The following is a 21,648-nucleotide window of genomic DNA, read 5'->3' on the forward strand; positions in this document are numbered from 1 at the left end:
CCTGATTCCCTAAGAAAAAACAATGGGAATCTAGGAAACTTCACCTGCAATGTCCAGTATCCAGGTATTTATTTACAGTCACACTGGCTGAATTTTTAGCTAAAAAGTTACTGAATCGATTTAAAGTTACTGAATCGTTTCAAGCCCTATCATTCTAAATGGAACCAATATTGTCCTTGAATTGTATCGGCAAACCACGAATTGTGATACGAATCGAGAAGTTTTAAAAACTAATTGTTACACCCCTAAAAATAATGCGATGTCTGTTTTTATATCTTTAGAAAGCACAGAAAAGAGAAAGACACGTGTGTTCATGTCTCACATAAGGGTTGTGGATGATGGACAAAATTCCCAAAAAGTGCAGTTTTCCTTTAAGTTGAGATATTATGGTAAAAACAACGTAAAAACACAAAATCCTACCCTGGCCTCCAAAGAGTTAATGATGTTAGTAATATGTAACCCTAGAGCCTATTTATGACAACCCAACGTGAGAAGAATCAATTCTCTGCAATGGTTTGATCCACTTCTAAGAGGAGCTCAAAACGGTTACTTTTGAAGTTGCAGGTTTTTATGACATCATGAACAAAACTCATTCCCTCATGGACATGATATCAAAATGGACTGCCCCTAGTTAATGAGACCATGTCATGTATACACCCACCACTTCACAAAAGGATAGCTATATTAAAAAAGATTTTATGAGATTTATGAAATTCAAATGTATCATTTTGTTTTTCCTTCAGCAAACAGGCTAACCAATTATGTTGTTGCTGCGACTGTAATGTTAGCAATGTAATGATCGTGTTCTCCTGTCCCACTCCTTAATGCTACGTTGTTGTGATATATGGCATCTATTATGTTGGACAGGTGTCAAGTTACAGTGTATATGCAAAAAGTGCATCAAGTGCACCATAGTGCTTTTTGGAGTCACACACTATTGAGACAGAAATGGCCAAAACGCACCTCATTAGCATTAAAGCTACAGACAAAACTGTGTTTCTTGTCAAGCTTGTACTAAAAACACTTATAAATTCCAAATTCCAGCGTCAAGGCTGTATTTTTGGCAATGCACTATTTCAGGACCTCTAAAACTTTTTTAATCGTTGACGAATATTACTATTATTAATAATTATTATTATTAATATTATTATTTAAGATGTTACAAGAGCAAACTGGCAATAGAGCATTATCTGATATCTGACAACACTAAATAGCATGAACCAAAGTGCAAAGGAGGACAATAGGCTATGGTGGACAAATATTAACAGACTGGAATTACTCTGGTCTGTAAAAGTAAATGAGACTCATTGAACTTACTGCATGAATGGAGTGTAAGGAGCCCTCTAATAAGGACCAAGGTGGCTAACAAGAAAGGTAGAGGACAGTAGCTAAGGAGGTCAACAAGTAATTATGTACGAATGGAGGACTCCCTGGTAGTCCTCTAACGTTACTGTAAGTTTAACCCCCTTTGTCACATTAAATCAGAAAGGCTCTAGCACCAAGTATATTCATACATAATTACAAACTGGAACATAACGTTATTTTAGAGAATGACGTCGAGCATGTCAGCCATGACAGAAGAAAATGGCCAATGGGTGGCAGGGCCATGTGTGAGTCGCCCTTACGGAATAAGACAATTGCAGCTGTCCTTTCCTAATAGATAACAAACTGATGCACAACCGATTAAATCATAAAAGCTGACTTTATCGGTGGGCCATGAATGCGACAGGAGACTCTGTGTCATTTTTACAAGTACCTGAACTACTACTATGTAGATCGACATTTACACTTCAAAGCTTCACACGCAGTAGTGACCACACAATGTTAAAGCTCAGCACCATGGCAGTAGAGCTAGCATGCTAGCCAAAAGCACTAACCCGCTGCACAGCAAAGTAGTCCGTCATAAAAGTGACTAACAAGGCGTTGACAGGGAGGAAGTGTTCCTCATTAGCCGGACAGGAGGCGTGGACATCTGGCCTGACGGGCCTCATCTACGTCGGTGACCCAGCCTCCTCCTCCTTCGCCTCCTCTCCTGAATGCTCTGACCCGGTCCGCTGTTCCCTTCTGCCGCTTCAACCCTGGGGGCCGTTCCCAGGCCTAAGAAGAGCTCGGCTGCGGGTAAAGCTCTACTACGCGGCTGCCCCGCGACATATAAGTGTATTCATATCAAGGAATTCCCCAAAACCTACCTGTGGTTAGGGTGGACTGTTTCCTTAGCAGTGAAATGGCGTTGTTCTCAGCCAGCAGCCTCCTCACTTCCCAGGGCAGCCTGGCTTCAGTTGCGCTAACCACACGACTGCCTTCCGTTCACTGGGCGGGCCAGACTCAAGAGGGCGCTTGATGTACAGCTCAATACACACCGGACTGAGCCGCTGAAAATACAACCATTATCAACAGAAAGCACCGTCCGCTTAAGACATCCTGTAGTCCTACATCGCACAAACATCAAAAGCAAAACGAGGAGTGGTTACATTGCTTCGGCAGTGCTTCCTTGTGACGTTTTTGTCAAAGTAAAAAAGCCTCTGTCATAGTCCATTAAAACGAACAAGTAATAATCTCTCTGTGGAAATATAAATATTAAGACTTTATCCAGATGACACGTATTTACTGGGAAGAAACCTTATTAGTTCAGTTGTCTAAATATTTAGGTAACAATTTTCTTGATGACATCCCTACACTGTACTGTTAACAGCTTATGGGAGTATTTGCAAAGGAGCTGCTACAATATGCTTTGACGCCTGTTCTAGATCACTGGCTCAAGATTACATGTTTGTCAACAAAAAACAGAAGACTAGAGGTGGCTTAAGAGAAGAGATTCAATAATAAAAAAAAGTCTCTATTTTTCACAATTACAAGTTAAACTACATTGAAATTGGACTAAATGTTCTTTTGGCCCAAATAAAATGATTGGTCACTCACCACTGCCTGGTTATTCCCCATGCATGTCCGTAGTGTGTCCCACACACACAAAAGCAGACTCAGAGAGGCAACCAACAATTTGCAGTCATAATGTTGTTACTATAGGCTATACATTCAGTGATAGCTAACATTAATAGCTAAACTTTGTCAAATAGCCATCATTAGCCGACAACAAACATATTTAATGTGCATGCACATCTTACATATAAGGGCGTAGCTTGTGTACGCAAAGAAAGAAAAGGCCGGGCGCAGTGCGTTCAAATGTTAGTGCCCTTTAGACAGCCACCCTCCGTGACATACAGCAGCTTTCACAGCTTTAACTGTAATTTGTAGGGACCAAAAAATGCTTTTCAGTATTTAATTGGGTTTTAAATAATTAAATAAAAATTAAACATAACATATACTTGAAATAAAACAATAGTAATGTAAAAGAAAAGTAATACAAATAATTCAAATAAATAGTTTTTTAAATTGACATTCCAGCTTGGTAACAACTCTTTTGATTTACATTCCCACACATTTCCTTAATGTTGTCAGTCATCTATACAGTAGCAGTAAATAGCAAACTAAACATTTGAATGTTCATTTTTCATTAAAGCATGTGTCACACCATGCTTTACATGCATTTATGTCCAATAAAAGTCAGCTATAGACACACTTAATTTTCTCACTTGGACTTGCTCTCTGATGTGAGTCTGGGCCAGATGTTCATTATCTCTAATATTATATTCCTCTTTTAAGTGTCCATGGATACCGGCAGCCCTACAGCCTCCAGCTCTGCCTCATACTGCCTCCTCAGGCCCTTTAGATACATACGCAGGTTGGCCGGGTCAAGTCTGGAGTTTCGGGCAGTCTGCAGGAGACTTGTGGCCAAGCGGTATAGAGCACGCTGCCTCTCTATTTCCGGATCGCTCTTACGTTTGTCCTTAGAATCAACATCAAAGACACATTTATTCTATGAACATTTAATATGTAAAAATGATATGTAAATGTTTGATATGTAAAAATGTTCATCACACACCAAAATTATGTTGGTCTACTGTTTTACATGCACCTTAGTTCTTATATTCACTCAAGGAATAAAGGAATATGTTGACACAAAAATGGCCAAATTAATTAAACCTACCAAAAGCTGCTTGCTGACTTTGGTGGCAAATTTCTTTGCCTCCTGGATTATGCTTAAAGGCAGTGAGGTCATTTCTGCTGCTTTGAGACCTAAAAGAGTCAAAGAGTTGTAACATTTGTTGCAACCTTCTGATGAACAATTAACTACAGTTGTCCCTTGTGACATTGCGATTGCTCCCTCACTCATCGCTCCCTCACTCTATCACCGTTTTTCCCCGTGCAGAAATCAAAAGTATTTGCTACTTCTTCATTCCGTTGGAGGGAATGTGGATCTGCCCAGGCGGACCATGTCCATATTTTGCGGTCATGCCCGGATATTTTTGACTTTTGGAAGTAGGCGATAAAATAAAATAATAAAAATATAAATGATAAAAAATATATTCAGTGTTAGGTACTCCACTAGGCCGCACAGTGGTTCAGTGGTTAGCATGTTGGCCAACACAGTAACAGTCTGGAGATTGGGAAGACCTGTGTTCGATTCTCCCTTGGGCATTTCTGTGTGGAGTTTGCATGTTCTCCCCGCACGTGGGTTTTCTCCGGGTAGTCCGGTTTCCTCCCACATTCCAAAAACATGCATGTTAGGTTAATTGGCGACTCTAAATTGTCCATAGGTGTGAATGGTTGTTTGTCTATATGTGCCCTGCGATTGGCTGGCGACCAGTCCAGGTTGTACCCCGCCTGTCGGCTGAAGTCAGCTGGGATAGGCTCCAGCATGCCCCCATGACCCTAAAGAGGAGAAGCGGTATAGAAAAAGGAGGGATGGTACTCCACTAGAAATGTGTTTTTTTTACTCTGTTCCTTGGTATACCTCCAGAGGGAATATGTCAAAGGGGTGTATATTTATTTAGGATCATCCTTGTTGCTGCAAAAACAGCTATTACTAAATGTTGGAAATTGTAAAACATATAAGAATAATGGAACTTATGACTTTTAACCTTTGTCTACAACAACACAAGGGGGAAAATACTGGAAAAAATGGGACAGTTATATACAAATTGTGGACAATGACAATGTCAAATAGCTGAGACATGTGCCTATGACTCTCTAACTTTATTTCTTTCTTTCTTTTTCCAGATTGTTTGTCTAAAAAAATAAATAAATAAATAAAAACCTCCGCCCTCGATTCCCCCAAAAGGGAGAGAGGATGAGATTTTCAGTCAAAAAACGTCTAATAGGGATCACCAGGCCCGCCTGTTCAATGTTGGCGGTGCCGCCGGCTGGGTCATACAGAAAAGGACTGTGGGGCTGACCCTGTGTGGGAGGGGGATTCCAACCTTCCTCTACAACTGGCATCTTGGGACCCTCCTGCTCCACAGCCACTCCACAGGGCGCATCTTATTTTCCTTCTAACTGACATGAAATGCCGCAACAACAGGGAGGCCGGGATCCCTCACATGGAGAGCCGGTGTTTGGGTCTCTCACTGCCCTCTTCATTGAACTCACCAATAAGGGTAAAACTTATTCCTTTTTGGCAGACACTGGGATGAGGTATCGCACCTTAAATGCCAAGTTCCACATTTTACTGATGTGATGGGATTTTCCGGTTCCCTACAAACATGTCATTTCACTAACTCACTGCCTTGTCAGTTCTCTGTAGGGGGACAGAGTTTTTCACTTAACCATTCCTTTTTGTTTACAGCCACAATGTCCTGTAAACCTTGTTGGCTGCCACACGTTCTGTTGGGGTGTGTGGCCCTCATTCCACCGATGTCATCTTTCCAAGTGGTCATATTCTTCGTACCAACCTTGATGCTGTTTCTCCACTACCCCTGATTCCTGCACTTGAAGAACCTAATGCTCTAGTGTGGTGGGGAAAAATACTGGACACTGACCAGTACACAATCTGATGCCATTTTGATAAATGGGAGCAATGGTTCACTTCCCTGCTACCCTACCATACCCCTCCTGACCCCACACGTCACCCTAAACTACCTTACACACACCGACTGTGACCTTCAGATGAACTTGTAGAAGGAGGAATGGGAGACTCCTTTCCTCCCCCACGGGAGAAGAGCCTGCCATCCATATTCAGTGGACTGACATCTTTGGTGGTCCTGCTGGTGTGGCTGCTTCCATTGCCCTATCTGACTGCCCTACCTGACTATCTGTCTATATCACCTGCTTCCAGACATGGCTCCTCATGTCACCCAACTTATAGCAGATGGGTGTGAGGCCAGAAGTCTCAGACCAATGGTCCAATCTGCCCTCTCTGCGGGTGACTGGGCCTTGGTGCAAGGATCTTCAGTCCTCTACTACAGCACCTCCTTGTCCATATATCGGCTTACACATACTGATTCCAAGACATGTGCTTTTGAGGTCATGGAACACTCTAATTCGCATAGCCGTGAGAACACCGACTCCACCGGCTCCCAAGTGTCTCCCATGAACTTAACTTGTAAAACTGTCAAAGTCATATACCAACCTCAATATCCCCTTTTGCTCGATAAGGTTGACGGAATACAAGTGAACATTGCTGGACTTGTGCAATCTGGGGTTCTTGTTCACACCACTTCTCTGTACAACACCCCTATTATTCCTGTCCCTAAACCAGGTAAAAGGGACGACAGACTGGTCCATGATTTGTGCAGGCTAAATACTGCCTTGAATGCATCCCTATTTGACATCCCTAACACTTACACCATGATTTTCACCCCTGAGTCGGATTTCAAACACTTGACAGTTATGGATTTGGCCAAAGCCTTGTTTTGCATTCCTATTGCACATGTAGGATTAAACAACAGAAGCACCATTGCTTGAACTTTACAGGTTGCTTGACAACCTGATCTGCTTGCTGCAGCTTGCTTCATTTAGAAGGCACACACACACATATCCAAGACTGACATGGTCTGGAACCAGTTAGAAGCACATAGCCACACAACTGATCCACGTAGGGGAGTGGTCCCAACCTTAAGAGGGTTGGACCTCTTAAGGTTGGATATAGGATAGGATAGGATATAGAAGAGTTACAGTACTTCCTTGTTTCGAGGCTTCTTCCCTTTATCTCTTAAAGTGTTGGGGTAGATGGCCCCCACGCTGAACTTTCTAATATCTACCAGATCTCAGAAGACTCAGAAATTGAGGTCCGTCTCATCTCTGTCTCTCTCTCTACACAGGCACAAAGAGCCCGGTGGTTTCACATGGATGCAAAGTCTGACAAGACTGGGTGGAAGTGGTACGTTTTTGACTTCTTTACTTTGTCCTTCTTCCCCACTGAGCTTCAAACTCTTTCTTAGGTTTAGAGTAAATAAATTGGAGAGTGACCAGTTAGCTTGGTAGCTTGCTATGCTTAAAGCACCGTCTCTTATGTCCCTGCAGAGACGGCGTAGCCTGTGCATACGAGTTGCGCAATGTGCTGTAAACAAAGCCAGCACTAGTGCAGCAGTGTCCATTATTTTACAAATATACATGTATGTATGCCAGATGCATGTCAGACTGGCTGCCTTGCAATCAAGTGACAAACGCCATAGTGAGGATAGATGATAGGCGATCTTTTCTTTTTTTTAATGCCATGCGATTGACCTACATTACGCTCGAGATAGTACAACAAGGGACTATCCCAATGCCAACTTTTGAGTTACTATATCTCATATTAGGTAATACAAGTATAAAGGTGACTACAGGGGTATTATTTCTTTATTGTCTACACGGCTCTAATAATCAGAGGTCATAAACAGGTTTTCTCTGTTCTAACTATGAAAATATTCCATTTATTAATATTGAATCCTACTTCATGTAAATTCACTTATAGCGGTTGGGTCTGGAACCACTTAACCGCGATAAACGAGGGACGACTGTACTGTGATTTGACAGATTGAGTACCGTAGTGTCTCTTCTCAGAGCATCCTTGACTCAGTAAGTACGTGTACACCACACTCTCGCCGCCCGAGTCACAAGCGCGAATGTGCTGAACCTGCATATGCTGGTTCTCCACGTTGGGATACAGAGACTCCAGTTGGCACAGCTCAAGATAGTGTGTGGCAAACAGAGTGAAGGCCTACAAACAGAACAGAAACAACACACACCTAAAAAACTTTAACCATGGAGAGCAAATAAAATATGTAATAAACTGTAGAAGACCGATTTAGGTGATTATAGAAAGGTTTTGTCTACCTTGAGGTTGAGGAGAAATTCACAAACTGAGTGACAAATCCCGATGCCTTCTTCAGCACTGGTTCCACGCCCCAGCTCATCAATTATGATGAGAGACCGGCCACTAACATTGTGGATTATATATGAGATCTTTGGGGGAGGTAAAATGGTGTGAATGATAAAGCTGTGTCTTCTTTTCCACAAAATGTTACAAAATACCTCCTTCATTTCCAACATGAATGTGGAAGAGCTAGTTTCAAAATCGTCATCCACGCCAATTCTGGTGAAGATTTGATCTGCGACACGAAAAGAGGCATATTCTGCAGGGACAAAAGAACCTGTAAAAAAATAAAGATTCACTCAAACTTCAAATCATAGCAGTGTGTTTCAGCAAATGTGGTGATTACAGACCTATCTGAGCCATGATCTGACACAGCGCCACCTGTTTCAGATACGTGGATTTCCCGCTCATATTGGGCCCAGTGATGATGACCAAGTTGCTGCCCTCAGAGACATAGCAGTTGTTGGATACAAGCTGTTGTCCAGCCATTCGCTCCAGAATTGGGTGACGACCTTGCTTAATGGCGAGTGTGTCTGTGAACTCTGGACGAACTGGCAGACACACATGTACTGTACATAATTTCAAATAAGCATACACAAAGCGGAAATGCACAGTTAAGGAAAAAATTCATACACTGGCCAAATTTTGGTTTATCATGGTATTTGTTTACTTGTCTGGTTGGACATGACACAAGGTAATAGCAAAAGACTGCAAGAATGTTGTGTTAAAATATTGATGAAAATTACCCACCATTTTCTTATTCTTTTTTTACACTTTGAAAATTATTCATACACAACAAATTGGAGAACATGCAATATTTTACACCATTCTCCTGGTAACTTGTAGCATAATTCTACAGCACTGGTTTAACCAAATTGTTCACAGTCCCGTATTCCTTTACACATTTGACCCCACACCATCTACCAGGTACCCCCGACTCCCATGCACTTAAGACACACATGCACAAATAAAATATCTTTCAATAAATAATTTCTCACCACATTCAAATATTCCATAACTACCAGCATTTACAGTGAGCAACACCAGTTCACAAACACTTCTTGACTGAATATCCGACCAAACATTTCTGGAATGACATTTATATACAGTAGATATATACCCTATGTTATAATCCAGTTTCAAAATGCAAATCACGGTTCTATTTCTAAATCACTGTTCAATCTAATGAACTATTCATTTACAAAAGTGGATATGTATGGATATGTATTTTGAGAAAGACTATGAACAATTTGACTTATATCTTATAAAAATGTAAGATAATGAAAATAGCAACTCTATTTTTCATTAAAAGAATTTAACACAACCTTGTATAGTCTTTTCCCAGCATTTTGTGTAATTCTCAGCCAAGGATACCCATTTACCAAATAATAATTCAAAATTAGGCAAGGGTATGAATAATTTGAGGCGTTACTGTAGCCGCTGTATTCAAGTCCCATCTGACACATTCACATATGATCACTTTACAGCAGCACAATTAATACATTTGTATAGATTAACATGCAAGCACAGTTATGTTTGTGTATGCTGATATGGAGGGGGGCCATATTTAACCAGCCGCAAGGACGCGTTTGAGACCTGTTGGCCTCCCTTTTAGGGCCCTGACAGCACCCCAGTCTTTACAAACAGTAAAATAGATATAAATATTTCAGAGTAGAGCTGTGCTTGCAGTTGGTGGGGGAAAGTTAAGAGTGTCACATGTACTGTATAAAACATTTGAAATGTAGCTGTCTTGCAGTGGTGACAGTCACTATTGGGGAGTACAGCACTCCAGTGTATGCTTATGTAAGAAGGTAATCTCAGTACAAGCTGGCAGCACGTCAGCATGTGCCTGTGGACAGACACTTTCAGACAGCTGAGGACCCAACTCGCCACCTTCGAGACTGGCTGGGTCGGCCCTTCCCTGAAGGGCAGCAGAATTGCCAGCTCATTGACGCTTGCCGGCTACAGCCTTACGTGCCAACTGTTAAGAGACTGGAAATCAAACTTTATCAAGTTTGACAGCTTGACAAGAGATCAGCCTTGGTTCATACTCACCATAGTCTGAGAGGGTGCATGCGATTGCCAGCGACAGCAGCATATCCAGCATAGATACTGCATCAGACAGTTTGTAAAGGCAGTGGATGTGCTCACGGATTGTGCTGAGCAGTTGACATATCACCCTTTGAAGAAGACAAGTTCGATATAAAAATATTCTTTTACAAACTGCACAAACCAGCGAACAACAGAATTGAACTAACGTTTAATTCAGACTTCATCTGTGTTTTCAATTACTAAAATTAATCATAGATATTTCATAATTATTCATACAATAATTTCCAATCGGTTATCTTTTAGGATCACAAGGACAAGGACAGGCAGTGGACAAAGCCATCATTTTGAACATGATGTAATAATTCCATGCGTAAAAGACGACATTGTGCTTATTCTGAGTCAGAGTGTGATGCTGTCCTCACACATAGGATATATGAAAGATTTCCTTCAGGGCCTCATCACAGCGGTCATTCATCTTCATCAGGTCTGTGGTTGTAAAGCCATAGTTGTCCTTGTGTCTGTTGACCTGAGGGGAGGGATGTTGAAAGCCACCAATTACGCTCGTACAAGTAATCATATGTTGCCATAAAGACAATAAGAGACTATTAAATGTGGCAATAAAACAAACAACTGTGAACTGACACGAGAAATGCTATATAATGTACCATGTTATATTACAAATCCACAAAATGATTGAAAAAAAGACACTGAAACGTGATTAGGATACTATAATGATGCCAGCAATGTTCATTTATACTAAGAAAACTTACACTTAATATGTCTATACCTTGATGAACTCTGGAGGAAGTTTCCCTTCAGGCAAGAACATTCCTTCCAGTTTCATCTGAATGAAGAAACCGCGAGCTGTGCTAAAGCTGGTGCGCATGGGAAAACCATACTTCTCCGCCGTCTGGTTCACTAATCCTAGGAAACACAATAGCTGTTTGCTATGTACATTTCACATAGGACATGAGATCACACTTTATTTGTAAACCACAAAACCAATGAGCAAGCAGCAACTAATGCAGAATCTTGAAAGGTTAAAGACGCCGAAGCTCCATCTACAGTACATGCATTTTTTTCTGGCAAAATGAGGTGCACTACCTGACTGCAACCAGCAGAGGCTCTGTTTACTCAGTACAGTGATCCCTCGTTTATCGCGGTTAATAAGTGCCAGACTGACTGCGAAGTAGGATTCCTTTTTTATTAATGGAATATTTTTGTATTTATGGCATAGAAATCTTCTAAATATGTTTTTTAACATTATTAGAGCCATCTGGAAATGAAACAACAACTGTAGCGGCCCAGTTGAAATTAAGGTCTGGAACTGATGATCAAAGGGTTTTATTAAACATCGATGGGTCCAATGACCAACGTATTTGTACTTTATTTATCCCACAGCGGGGAAATTCACTTGTTACAGCAGCAATCAAAATACGCAAGTAAAGAGTACAGTGTAAAGAATGCATATTGACTACAACATGGTTCAGGTGGTGCAGGTGTTGTAGAGCCTGACAGCGGTCGGTATGAAGGACCTGCAGAACCTCTCCTTCTTACACCGTGGGTGTAACAGTCTGCTGCTGAAGGAGCTGCTAAGGGAACCCACAGTGTCATGTAGCGGGTGAGGTGTTGTCCATGATGGATGTCAGCTTAGCCAACATCCTTCTCTCCCCCACTTCTTCCACGGAGTCCAGAGGACAGTCCAGGACAGAGCTCGCTCTCCTGATCAGCCTATTGATCCTGCTCCTGTCCCTGTCCGTGCTGCCCCCTCTCCAGCAGCCCACAGCATAGAAGATGGCTGAGGCCACCACAGAGTCATAAAAGGTCCGTAAAAGAGTCCTGCACACACCAAAGGACCTCAGTCTCCTCAGCAGGTGGAGGCGACTCTGGCCCTTCTTGTAGAGGGCGTGGGTGTTGACGGACCAGTCCAATTTGTTGTTAAGGTGAACACCACCAACGTAAGAGCTAATGCAGAGGTACTGTTCCCGACTTCTATGCAACGTTGAAAAGACGTGTCAGCCAAGACAGTCCCTCAACATCCAGAGCCTTGAGGAATTCAGGGTGAAACTCGTCCACCCCGGAGCTTTGCCATTGGGGAACGTTTTGACTATCCAAGATACCTCAGCCATGGTGATGAAACTGTCCCTCCGCGTTCGTGTCCTCTGCTTCCTCTATGGAAGGTCAGTGGGATTGAGAAGGGCCTCAAAGTATTCCTTCCACCGTCTGACTATATCCTCAGTCGGTTTGCCAGAATCTCTTCCAGGCCAACCGAAGGTCGTGCTCCATGGCCTCACCAAACTCCTCCCACACCCAAGTTTTTGCCTCGACCACCGCCGAAGCCGCGTGCCGCTTGGCCTGCCGGTAACTATCAGCTGCTTCAGGAGTCCCACAATCCATCCCTGCCATCTAGTCCAACTGACCACCAGGTGGTGATCAGTTGGGGGGAATCCCACGTGGCTTCTTCGGGCTGGTGCTCGCCTGCGAGCCCCTCCCCCAGGCCTGGCTCCAGCGTGAGGCCCCGGTATACCACGTTTGCAGTCCCTCCTCTTACGTTTATTCATAAGATCTTCTGAATCACTTTTGGTCTGGCCCGTCACCTAGGACCTGTTTGCCTTGGGAGACCCTACCAGGGGCATATAGCCCCAGACAACATAGCTCCTAGGATCACTCAGGCACTCAAACCCCTCCACCACGATAAGGTGATGATACACGGAGGAGAGAAGGTGGTGATTCACGGAGGAACGTTAGACACTATGGTGACTCTAATGTGAACAAAACACTGTAAACCATGTGTGTGATTATAACCAGTAGAAATACAACTAACTTGAAGAGGCCGTTGCAGGTCAGTCATCCTGACAAGTGAAGCAAAGAGAAGTGACAGTTTAACACTAATCTGTTATTATTTTCATATGTTATGTTGCATTATAGAGTTGCATGATAGATGCTTAGTGCGTTACGTAGAGTTGATTTATTACTTCATACAGTAGTTGTGCAGTGTCATATTATTCATATAATATTATTAGTCAACATCTGAAAAATATGTTTGAATGTTTTTCAATTTTAGCTACAATAATCTGGCACTAAAGTTAGTGTGAAATTATTGACTTAAATAGTCATTGACAGCAGGTCTACTTTTTGTTATCAGTTTTATTATTGAGATACTTTGCAGCTCGCCGAAATAAAGGTGGTTTTAAAAAACTTTAAAAGGAACACTGCACTTTCTTGGGGAATTTTGCCCATCATTCACAATCCTTATGTGAGACATGAACACATATGTCTTTCTTTTTCAGTGCGTTTTAAAGTTATAGAAACAGATAAAAAGAGACAGCTTATTACTGCACATCATGGGAAACACATATTCCGCCTATAAAGCCTTCTGAAGAAAACTCCAGAAAGTGCCAACAACACTCCATGTATAATGTGACGTGCATATATTAACATTGTTACGACAATCGAACTACATTACTGGCGTATTGATACCTTGCCACACCACACCGGCTAGCGACTAGCTTCACCACACACTCGCCCACAGTGCGTCAGTGCAGCGCTCTCAATGCCTCAGACCACTGCCAAAAAGGTAAGGCCACGTATTGGAGCTGCCATCACTGCTGCTGTGTTTTCATTTCTGAGTTTGGAAACGTTAACGCTAGGTGTAGGTGTTCGTTTCTATGTTGCTATGTGAAATCAATGCGCCAGGAAGGAAGTTCCGGTAATGCCTAAAAGGACCAAAGTATTACACGTTATCAAAGATGTACCTGTTGCTACATGGTCACAGCATGTACCTGTATATAAAACCATAAAACCTTGTTGGAGGTTTTTGGAGGTGTGTTAATAGCGGTCTTTGTAGGTGGTATAGGTGTGTCCCATTATATGTAGTAATGAGCTGTCTCTTTTTTATCTGTTTTTATAGCTTTAGAACGCACAGAAAAGAAAAAGACGTGTGTTCATGTCTTACGTAAGGACTGTGGATGACGGGCAAAATTCCAAAAAGAGTGCAGTTTTCCTTTAAAGTCCTTTATACTTTATATTTGATTTGACTAAATTTTAGTCATTTTAGTTGATTACAATATTATGAAATGTAGTCGACTAAAGCTAATTCACTACCGGCATTGAAAAAGGAGTTCAGAACACTCAGAAAGTGATTGTACTATCCTAATATTAAACAAATAACAATCAATTTATCATTACCTGTCCCAATAGCGTTAAAAAATACCTAGTCATCAGAGTACAAGTTGCACACAAACAAACCTGCACCAATGAAACATAACCTCCACGGTGGAGGTAACATATATCAAGAGTACCCACCTGCAATGTCATCCACTATTTCTGTGTAAACTCGACGGGCAATATCCAGGAACTCATTGATGTTGGGGCGCACGGCGTAGCACTTCTGTGTGCGCATGTTGAGGCTCCCCTTCAGGTAGGTGGTGTCATCATTAACGACTGTGAGGATCTGCTTCAAGATCATGTCAAATCTGAAGGCGTACACAAACCACTCTTTAAGTATTCTACACACATGACGGTTACCACCAGACTCGGCACCTGTTGTCCTCCAATGACGTGCTGTAGGCCTTCAGGAGAGCTGTGTTGCAGTTCTTCAACACCACCTGTTTGTGAAAAGAAATGTTTTATCCAAACCATTACAAAGCTAACTTTGGATTCATGAACTTGTGTACATCTGCAGCCACGTACCCTCAACTGTGGCACTCGATCCAAAATGTGTTTCAGCTGAATGACATGTGTAATCTTGGCTTCTGCAATCAGAACCTATCATAAGAGTAATGGTCAATATACACATGCCCACAATGACACATGAAATAACAGATGATTCACTTATATGGTCAGGAACCATAATTGGTAACTTATATTAAGTCAAATGGGCGACACTCACTAAAAGACAGTAGTGAATTCTCCTGGCCAATCAGTAAAGAAAGGTCATAATGACAATAAAAACGTTCAAATGAAGTATCATGAAAGAAATGCAAATATGCATTTTGTCCCATCAACTGTGGAAAAACAAATGATGGTTGTGCTGGGAGAATCTCAGCGTTGCTGCTTGGAGGAGTTGCGACATCGGGGAGTCCCGTGGGGATGTACAGTAGCTCAACTTCCCATAGCTGATGTCCTGTTCTTCAGACCACAAACTCATTGCGACTGAATCAACAGCGCCGGCTGGCTGCAGCCAAGCAGTGCACTCCATTTTGCCTCGTTTATTTTCAAGACAGGATGAATCAAGTCAGTTCTACATTAGATTGTCGATAATTTTATATTATTTTATGAATTATTTTGCCTATCCCTAATACTGTACTGTACTAATATGTCATTATTATAAATACATTTGATAGTGACTCCAATTTTGTGGTTGTAATTTTAAATTTGAAAGCATTTGAATGAGTTTCCAAGAAGGACACCGTTTTATGTTTTTTAAATTGAGATTCTGAACTATATATATCCTTAACTGTCTATTTTATGTTAGTCATATCAATACACAAGCATGCATAATAACTTAATATGACGTCACAGCAACAAAAAAAAACACTTTACATACTGTTTCTTGTTTAGGGACCTGGACCAGAACAGATAGCAGCTGGTCAATATCAAGGAAAGGACCTAAGGCTTGGGGAAGGACAAGGAAAAATATTCAAATAATTTCACCAGTTTGCACCAAAGTCACTGTGATGGAAAGTGTTCCATACCATTCTTTAATCCAAAGAACAGCTCTTCATTCTGCAGCATTTCCTCTATGGCGTCCAAGCGTATGTTGATGGTGTCCACATCGACCAAAGGTTCCAGAATATTAGAGCGTAACCTTCTGGCGCCGCCGGGCGTTTTCGTGTGGTTAAGGACGCCTAAAAGTGTATGGTCGCTCCTGTAAATACAGTGGTACCTTGGTTTTTGATCCGCAAAAGGCCCTAAAATCTTGAACTGAAGAAGCCTTTTGGATTCAAAGTTGAAACATCTTCAATCAACAAGAAGAGTCCAGTCCTCGATTCAGCCTTTTGCGGATTACCAGGACTTGCATGACTGACATTCTACACAGACATCATACGGCCAAACATGACGCCGAGCAAACTAGTCAGTTTGCCTGCGTATCATTCCGTGGAATTGAGTGCTCAAACAAAGCATCCAAGCATTGGTGACTCAGTCTCTGTGAAGACTGGATAGTGGTTCTTTTAGAGCAGGGACACTATAGACAGACTCCGGACAGGGAATCCTTAAATCATCTTTATTATGTGTGTAACTCTGTGTCTGTCTCCTTTCTTTGTTTGTCTTTGTCACAGTGCTCCCTGCAGTGTCAATGTGTAGTTTATCATCCAGACGCACTCCCAGGTATTTGTAGGTGTGAACCACCTCTACGCAGTCACCTTTAATGAGAACAGGTAGTGGGTGTGTCCTGTTTCTCCTAAAGTCCACCACCATTTCCGTGGTCTTGGTAGTGCTGAGGTGCAGGTGGTTTGTGCCGCACCGGTTAACGAAGTCCTGGATCAGTTTTCTGTACTCATCCTCCTGACAATTCCTGATACATCCCACGATGGCCGTGTCGTCCGCGTACTTCTGTATATGGCAGAGCTCAGAGTTGTACTGAAATTACATCCCTAGATACATCCCTACATAAATACAGAATAAATGCTCATCTTACTTTGTACGCTGTACAGTTGTAAATGTGGTGATGTATGATATTTGCATGTTAGCATATTTGCTATTTGGAAATGTATACACTTATATAGACAGTGTTTTTATCTTCAATGTTAACATGCTAGCATTGTAGCCATTTTGCTGGTATTATTGCAGTTAGCATGTTAGCATTGCTAATATGCTTATGTTAAGACGTTAACATTTAATCCATTTTCATATGTTTAGACTTCCATAATGAGTAAGTGCTGTTATGCTAGGTGTTAGTATGGTAACAACTAGCATGTTAGCATTATTAGCATGCAACAATTAGCATGTTAGCTTTTTTGTTATTATTTTCAAAGGGATAAACTTGGTGTTTTAATGTTCGGTGTTAGTATGCTAACAGCTAGCATGTTAGCAATACTAGCATACTAACATTAGCATATTAGACTTTTTTTGCTATTTTCAAAAGTATAAACTTATATAGACAGTGGTTTGGTGCTAGCATCGTAACAGTTTCAATGTTAGCAATGCTACTATGCTATCATTAGCATGTTAGCATTGTAGCCATTTTTTTCAGCTATTATCTTCCATTGACAGCGCTATCATGCTTGGTGTTAACATGCTAACAGTTAGCATACTAGCTGCAGCATTGCAGTCCGGCGTCAGCTTATCAGGGCTATGTGTTAGCATGCCAGCTGCAGCATTGCAGTCCGGCATCAGCTCGTCAGGGTTCGGCCGCGGGATTTGACGGCAAGTGCAGCATTGCAGTTCGGCGTCAGCATCACCACCATTCACACGCAGTTGATGTAAACAAAAGTTGTGTGAGCACACCGTTGTTGTTTGTGCATTTTTGGGTAAAACGTGAGTGCTAGATGAAAAACACAACTGATTTCAAGAAAGAAGTCACAGCAAAGTGGGAATGTGACATCCGTGTGGCTCTTGTCTGACCTCCTCCCTTGCCACTCATCGGCACCACTCTTTGGAGTTGTTGAATTGGATTTACATTGTTTCCTATGGAAAAATGTGTTGCAGTTTTCGTACGATTCGTTTTTCAACAGATAAAAACCAAGAAAACCTATGTACCACAGTATAAAGCTGAAACAGTGCTAGCACTCAACACCCGAGATGACGTTTCATGATCACTTGCTGCCTTACCTGTGGTCTCTGTTATTGACTACCAGCTCCAGGTTAATGGCTGATGCTGAGTCGATCATGGCCGTCTGTTCGCTTCCTTTAAAGCTCACTTTGAGCGACTTGGTAGCATACACAGAGTTCTGAATGAACTCTAAATACTTCAGCAAAGCAGCTGCAGACGCTAGGCAATAATATCTGCACAAATGGGGACATTTGGTAATAAAACACTTTTTTTTTTTTGCACATTATCGTCCTACTGACATACTTGGCTTGAACTTCCATGAGGACAGTGCTAAATTCTGGAGCACAAAGCTGCTGGATGTACTCTAGTCCTTTCTTCTCATTAAAATATTTCCTTTGGATTGCAGTAAAAGCAACACCCTGACAAACAACATGGAAACACTTGCACGAATAAGACTATATTGACAGTTTCTATGAATCATATGTTCTTGCATTGGCACCTGGAAGTTCTCAGTAATGAGGCTGAACAGCTTTGTCCCTTTTCCATTCTCACTTGCAGTGTCTAGCATCAGTATCTCCATTGGCAACAAGATGTGCAACTTGGTTATAACCTGAACAAGTGTACAGTACAGAATGGTGTCATTTCATCACGATGATAATGGTTTGTCTTGTTGTGTTTAGGTTACCTTAGCATAGGTTCCAGTGTCTGCAAACTGAGAGAGTACAAGCTCTGGACATTTCACGTTAAGACTGGCCATTCCAATCTCTCCCCTGGCCAAACCGCGACCTTCAACCACTGCCACAATCACAGTTGCACCAGATGCTGTGGTTGCAGAGGAGCAACTACTCGCGGCTATTAAAAGACACATCAAAGTGAGACGATGGGACGCAGCGGTTGCAGCCTTCAGTGCTTTAGTACCAGTGTGACCACTTAGTGGTGTCTGTCCACGATGTGTGGCCCCTGCTGAACCTGGGGTCCTCCTGAGTTTTGGCTTTCCTCCACGGTTGCGGATGGAGGAGCTGTCAGAGGTTGAGGCAAGGTGGGGTGGATTGGTGCTTACTAACTGGACGCTGTGAGGGAACTGGCCTTTGTCAACAAAAGGCCAGAGAGGGGATCTTTTAATGACATCTATACTCAATACAAAAATATAGACAAGAGTTTACACATTCAGAATGCTATGTTGTGGCACTTTATGTGGCTTTACACAGTTGTAACAACATCTAATACGAGCTTAAACCCTCACTAAAATTACCTGCAGCTGAGCGAGGAAGCAATGGACCACTGCTGTAATGAGTACCGCCTCCATCCAAACTTGAAGAACCTGGGACAGCTGACACTGGATTGTAAGAAGTGGGTCCATTAACCGAACTTCTGTCAACTTCTGAAGTCTGTCCACTTTCTGAAGCATCAGTATTTGCTATCTCCTCTGTGCTGCTGCGAAACATTGCCAATGTCAAAATTTCTCAGGATATGATGTATATTTCCCAAGTCATTAGTTCAGCTGGATATTTATTATTTTTTTTTAAGTTAATATGCTAGAACAGGAACTTGAAAGATGATGTTAGCTAAGAAGGTAACAGCCGCCTTGTAAGGCGGGCACAGCTGGCGCTCGCATCTGCGCATGCTCGTCAAATGTGCCGTTCAAAAATATTCGCTGAGAAGTCTGTGAGTTTATCCGGACATTTACTATCCCCCGCTGACTGGATTTCTTAAAAACGGACGGCGTCACAGCATAGCGAAATGATGACAAGGCTAAAATACGTAATACAGAGTCTGATTGTGGCCCAGCAAAACGTCGCTCTCTTATTTTGAAAATACCAAGCATCAACGTCCGTTTCCTCTCCGGCCGAGCCAACATGGCGGTGCACGGTGAGCACAACAACTATTTTGTGAGAGAAATTGAGATACACGACGGTTCTGTCTTGAAAGTGAATCAGTGTTTTATGGGGGACGTGGGTTGCGTGGTTTGGGATGCAGCCATTGTTCTTGCGAAGTATTTGGAGACGAAGGTATTTCACGATCCATCCTCAGGAGTGAACTTGTGGGCTGGCCGGAGAGTGGTGGAGTTAGGGGCTGGCACTGGGTTGGTTGGATTGATGGCAGCAACACTAGGGTGAGTGTACTATATACTTGATATATTTGATAGTATTATACACTCTACGTTAAAATGTGAACTTACCCACCATACATTATTATTACATACAAGTTAATTCATGTTTTTTTGTATTGATTCCCAAAGCGCTCATGTTAGTGTGACAGACTTGGATGATCTACAGAGCCTCCTGAAGGTCAACATCCAAGACAACCAGACTCTCATCAGTAGTGGGTCCATTACTGCCAAGGTACTGAAATGGTTTGTACTTTTTTTTTTTTTTTAATATGACAGATTGTCTGTGGGTGTTAGCATATCCACATTGTACGGACAGCACATTGTATTCCATCCATATATTGGTTTGAGATTTTTTTTCCAGGGGTGAAGATGTATCTGATTTCCTGCCATTTCCTAACTATGTCCTTATGGCAGATTGCATTTATTATGAACAGGTAGGGTTACAAATTAGACTCACGTCCCAGTGTCACCATATCCATTAACAGCACTGTAGTAAATCTGTCATTAATAACTTCAATTCCTGCACAGTCGATTGCTCCACTGGTGGAGACCTTGAAGCTGCTCGCTGGACCAGAGACCTGCGTCATTTGTTGCTATGAGCAACGCACCGAGGGCATCAACCCAAAAGTGGAAAGGCAGTTTTTTGAGGTGAGAATGGAGAGTGTAACTATGTTTTGAATAGTTTTAATATATTAATGTACAAAAAGGTATATTTTCCCTCACTACGCAATGGGTCACTGTGGCCCTTTATTTCTTACCCACTAGTTGCTGCAACAAAGCTTCAGCTGTGAAGAGATCCCTTTGAGCAAACACGATCAAGAATTTAGTAGTCCAGACATCCACATCCTGCACATAAAAAAAAAATCTGAGCTTGTAAGACGGCATTCGTGAATGATTGAAAAAACAAATAAATCTCATTAAATAGCAAATTAAGTGGGAGTCTGTTTCTGTTGTGTTTAATTTTAATTTAATAATTATCTGCAAGCGTCTCAGTGAGCCTAGGTTCCTTAAGTGGGGTACGCCAATTGTCATTGGGGTCAGGTGAATAAAAAGGAAAAACAATTAGCCCACAACGCTCACAATTAAGAGCGCACCTGAACGCACAGAGCGCGCTGTCATAGCAGCCAAGGAAGGAGACATGGCATGAAGTTCTTCATTGCTTTGTGTGAGGTATATGAATGAGTAAGTAAGTTTGATGATTATGTTGTGTACTAAGAGTGTTTAATCTTGAAGGTTTCACTTATAATACCACATTCTGCTGTGGAGATAGCACACAGGAACTAATGAAAAAAATAACAGAGGAATTTACTAAATAGATGGATCGATATTAATAGATGATCCCAAAACCTAAGTAAAAGAAAAATAATTCTAATAATAATTTGGTAAGTGCAAAAAGGATACACATGGGCAAATACAAATTGACGGCATAGACAATGACAGGGTGAACTAAAATACATTTCTCGGTGTCATAATAGATAATAATATGAACTGGAAATCTCAAATTAAAAGAATACAACATAAAGTGGCAACATTTGTTCTAGACCAAAAATTAGTCCATACTCTCTACTGTTCTCTGGT

The 21,648-nt window shown here is 41.8% G+C and overlaps 3 protein-coding genes across 7 annotated transcripts in view; 1 reads left to right on the forward strand and 2 right to left on the reverse strand.

Moving 5' to 3' along the window:
- The window catches only part of ktn1 (kinectin 1), a 36,162-nt gene extending 33,711 nt beyond the window's left edge, over positions 1 to 2,451 (reverse strand). Inside the window, exon 1 of one of the 4 annotated variants that reach the window (XM_054796618.1) lies at positions 2,190 to 2,451. The gene's annotated coding sequence lies outside the window, so the exon portion shown is untranslated. Of the gene's footprint in view, positions 1 to 1,877; positions 2,123 to 2,189 lie in introns of those variants that run through there. The other 3 variants (XM_054796620.1, XM_054796622.1, XM_054796619.1) reach the window with 3 other exon arrangements.
- Positions 2,452 to 3,286: 835 nt separating this feature from the next.
- Positions 3,287 to 19,788, reverse strand: msh4 (mutS homolog 4). Its single transcript, XM_054797683.1, has 20 exons — positions 19,213 to 19,788; positions 18,879 to 19,046; positions 18,646 to 18,812; positions 18,460 to 18,570; positions 18,264 to 18,379; positions 18,020 to 18,193; positions 15,943 to 16,115; positions 15,795 to 15,862; positions 14,939 to 15,013; positions 14,789 to 14,853; positions 14,552 to 14,721; positions 11,034 to 11,170; positions 10,669 to 10,772; positions 10,250 to 10,374; positions 8,545 to 8,745; positions 8,353 to 8,471; positions 8,155 to 8,283; positions 7,864 to 8,038; positions 4,046 to 4,134; positions 3,287 to 3,844 (listed from the first exon to the last, which is right to left on the reverse strand). Exons 1-20 carry the CDS (start codon positions 19,403 to 19,405, stop codon positions 3,656 to 3,658), a joined length of 2,748 nt encoding a protein of 915 aa, XP_054653658.1. The 5' UTR covers positions 19,406 to 19,788; the 3' UTR covers positions 3,287 to 3,655.
- On the forward strand, positions 19,577 to 20,997 carry vcpkmt (valosin containing protein lysine (K) methyltransferase). 2 transcript variants are annotated; one of them, XM_054797682.1, is made up of 6 exons: positions 19,577 to 19,829; positions 19,992 to 20,073; positions 20,200 to 20,313; positions 20,432 to 20,504; positions 20,599 to 20,718; positions 20,836 to 20,997. In XM_054797682.1, exons 1-6 carry the CDS (start codon positions 19,817 to 19,819, stop codon positions 20,959 to 20,961), a joined length of 528 nt encoding a protein of 175 aa, XP_054653657.1. In that variant the 5' UTR covers positions 19,577 to 19,816; the 3' UTR covers positions 20,962 to 20,997. The 2 variants fall into 2 exon arrangements, with proteins under 2 accessions (XP_054653657.1, XP_054653656.1); XM_054797681.1 differs by having other exon boundaries at positions 19,588 to 20,073.
- The last annotated feature ends 651 nt before the right edge of the window (positions 20,998 to 21,648 follow it).

Source organism: Dunckerocampus dactyliophorus, chromosome 13 (genome assembly GCF_027744805.1).
Source record: "Dunckerocampus dactyliophorus isolate RoL2022-P2 chromosome 13, RoL_Ddac_1.1, whole genome shotgun sequence".
Taxonomy (NCBI): domain Eukaryota; kingdom Metazoa; phylum Chordata; class Actinopteri; order Syngnathiformes; family Syngnathidae; genus Dunckerocampus; species Dunckerocampus dactyliophorus.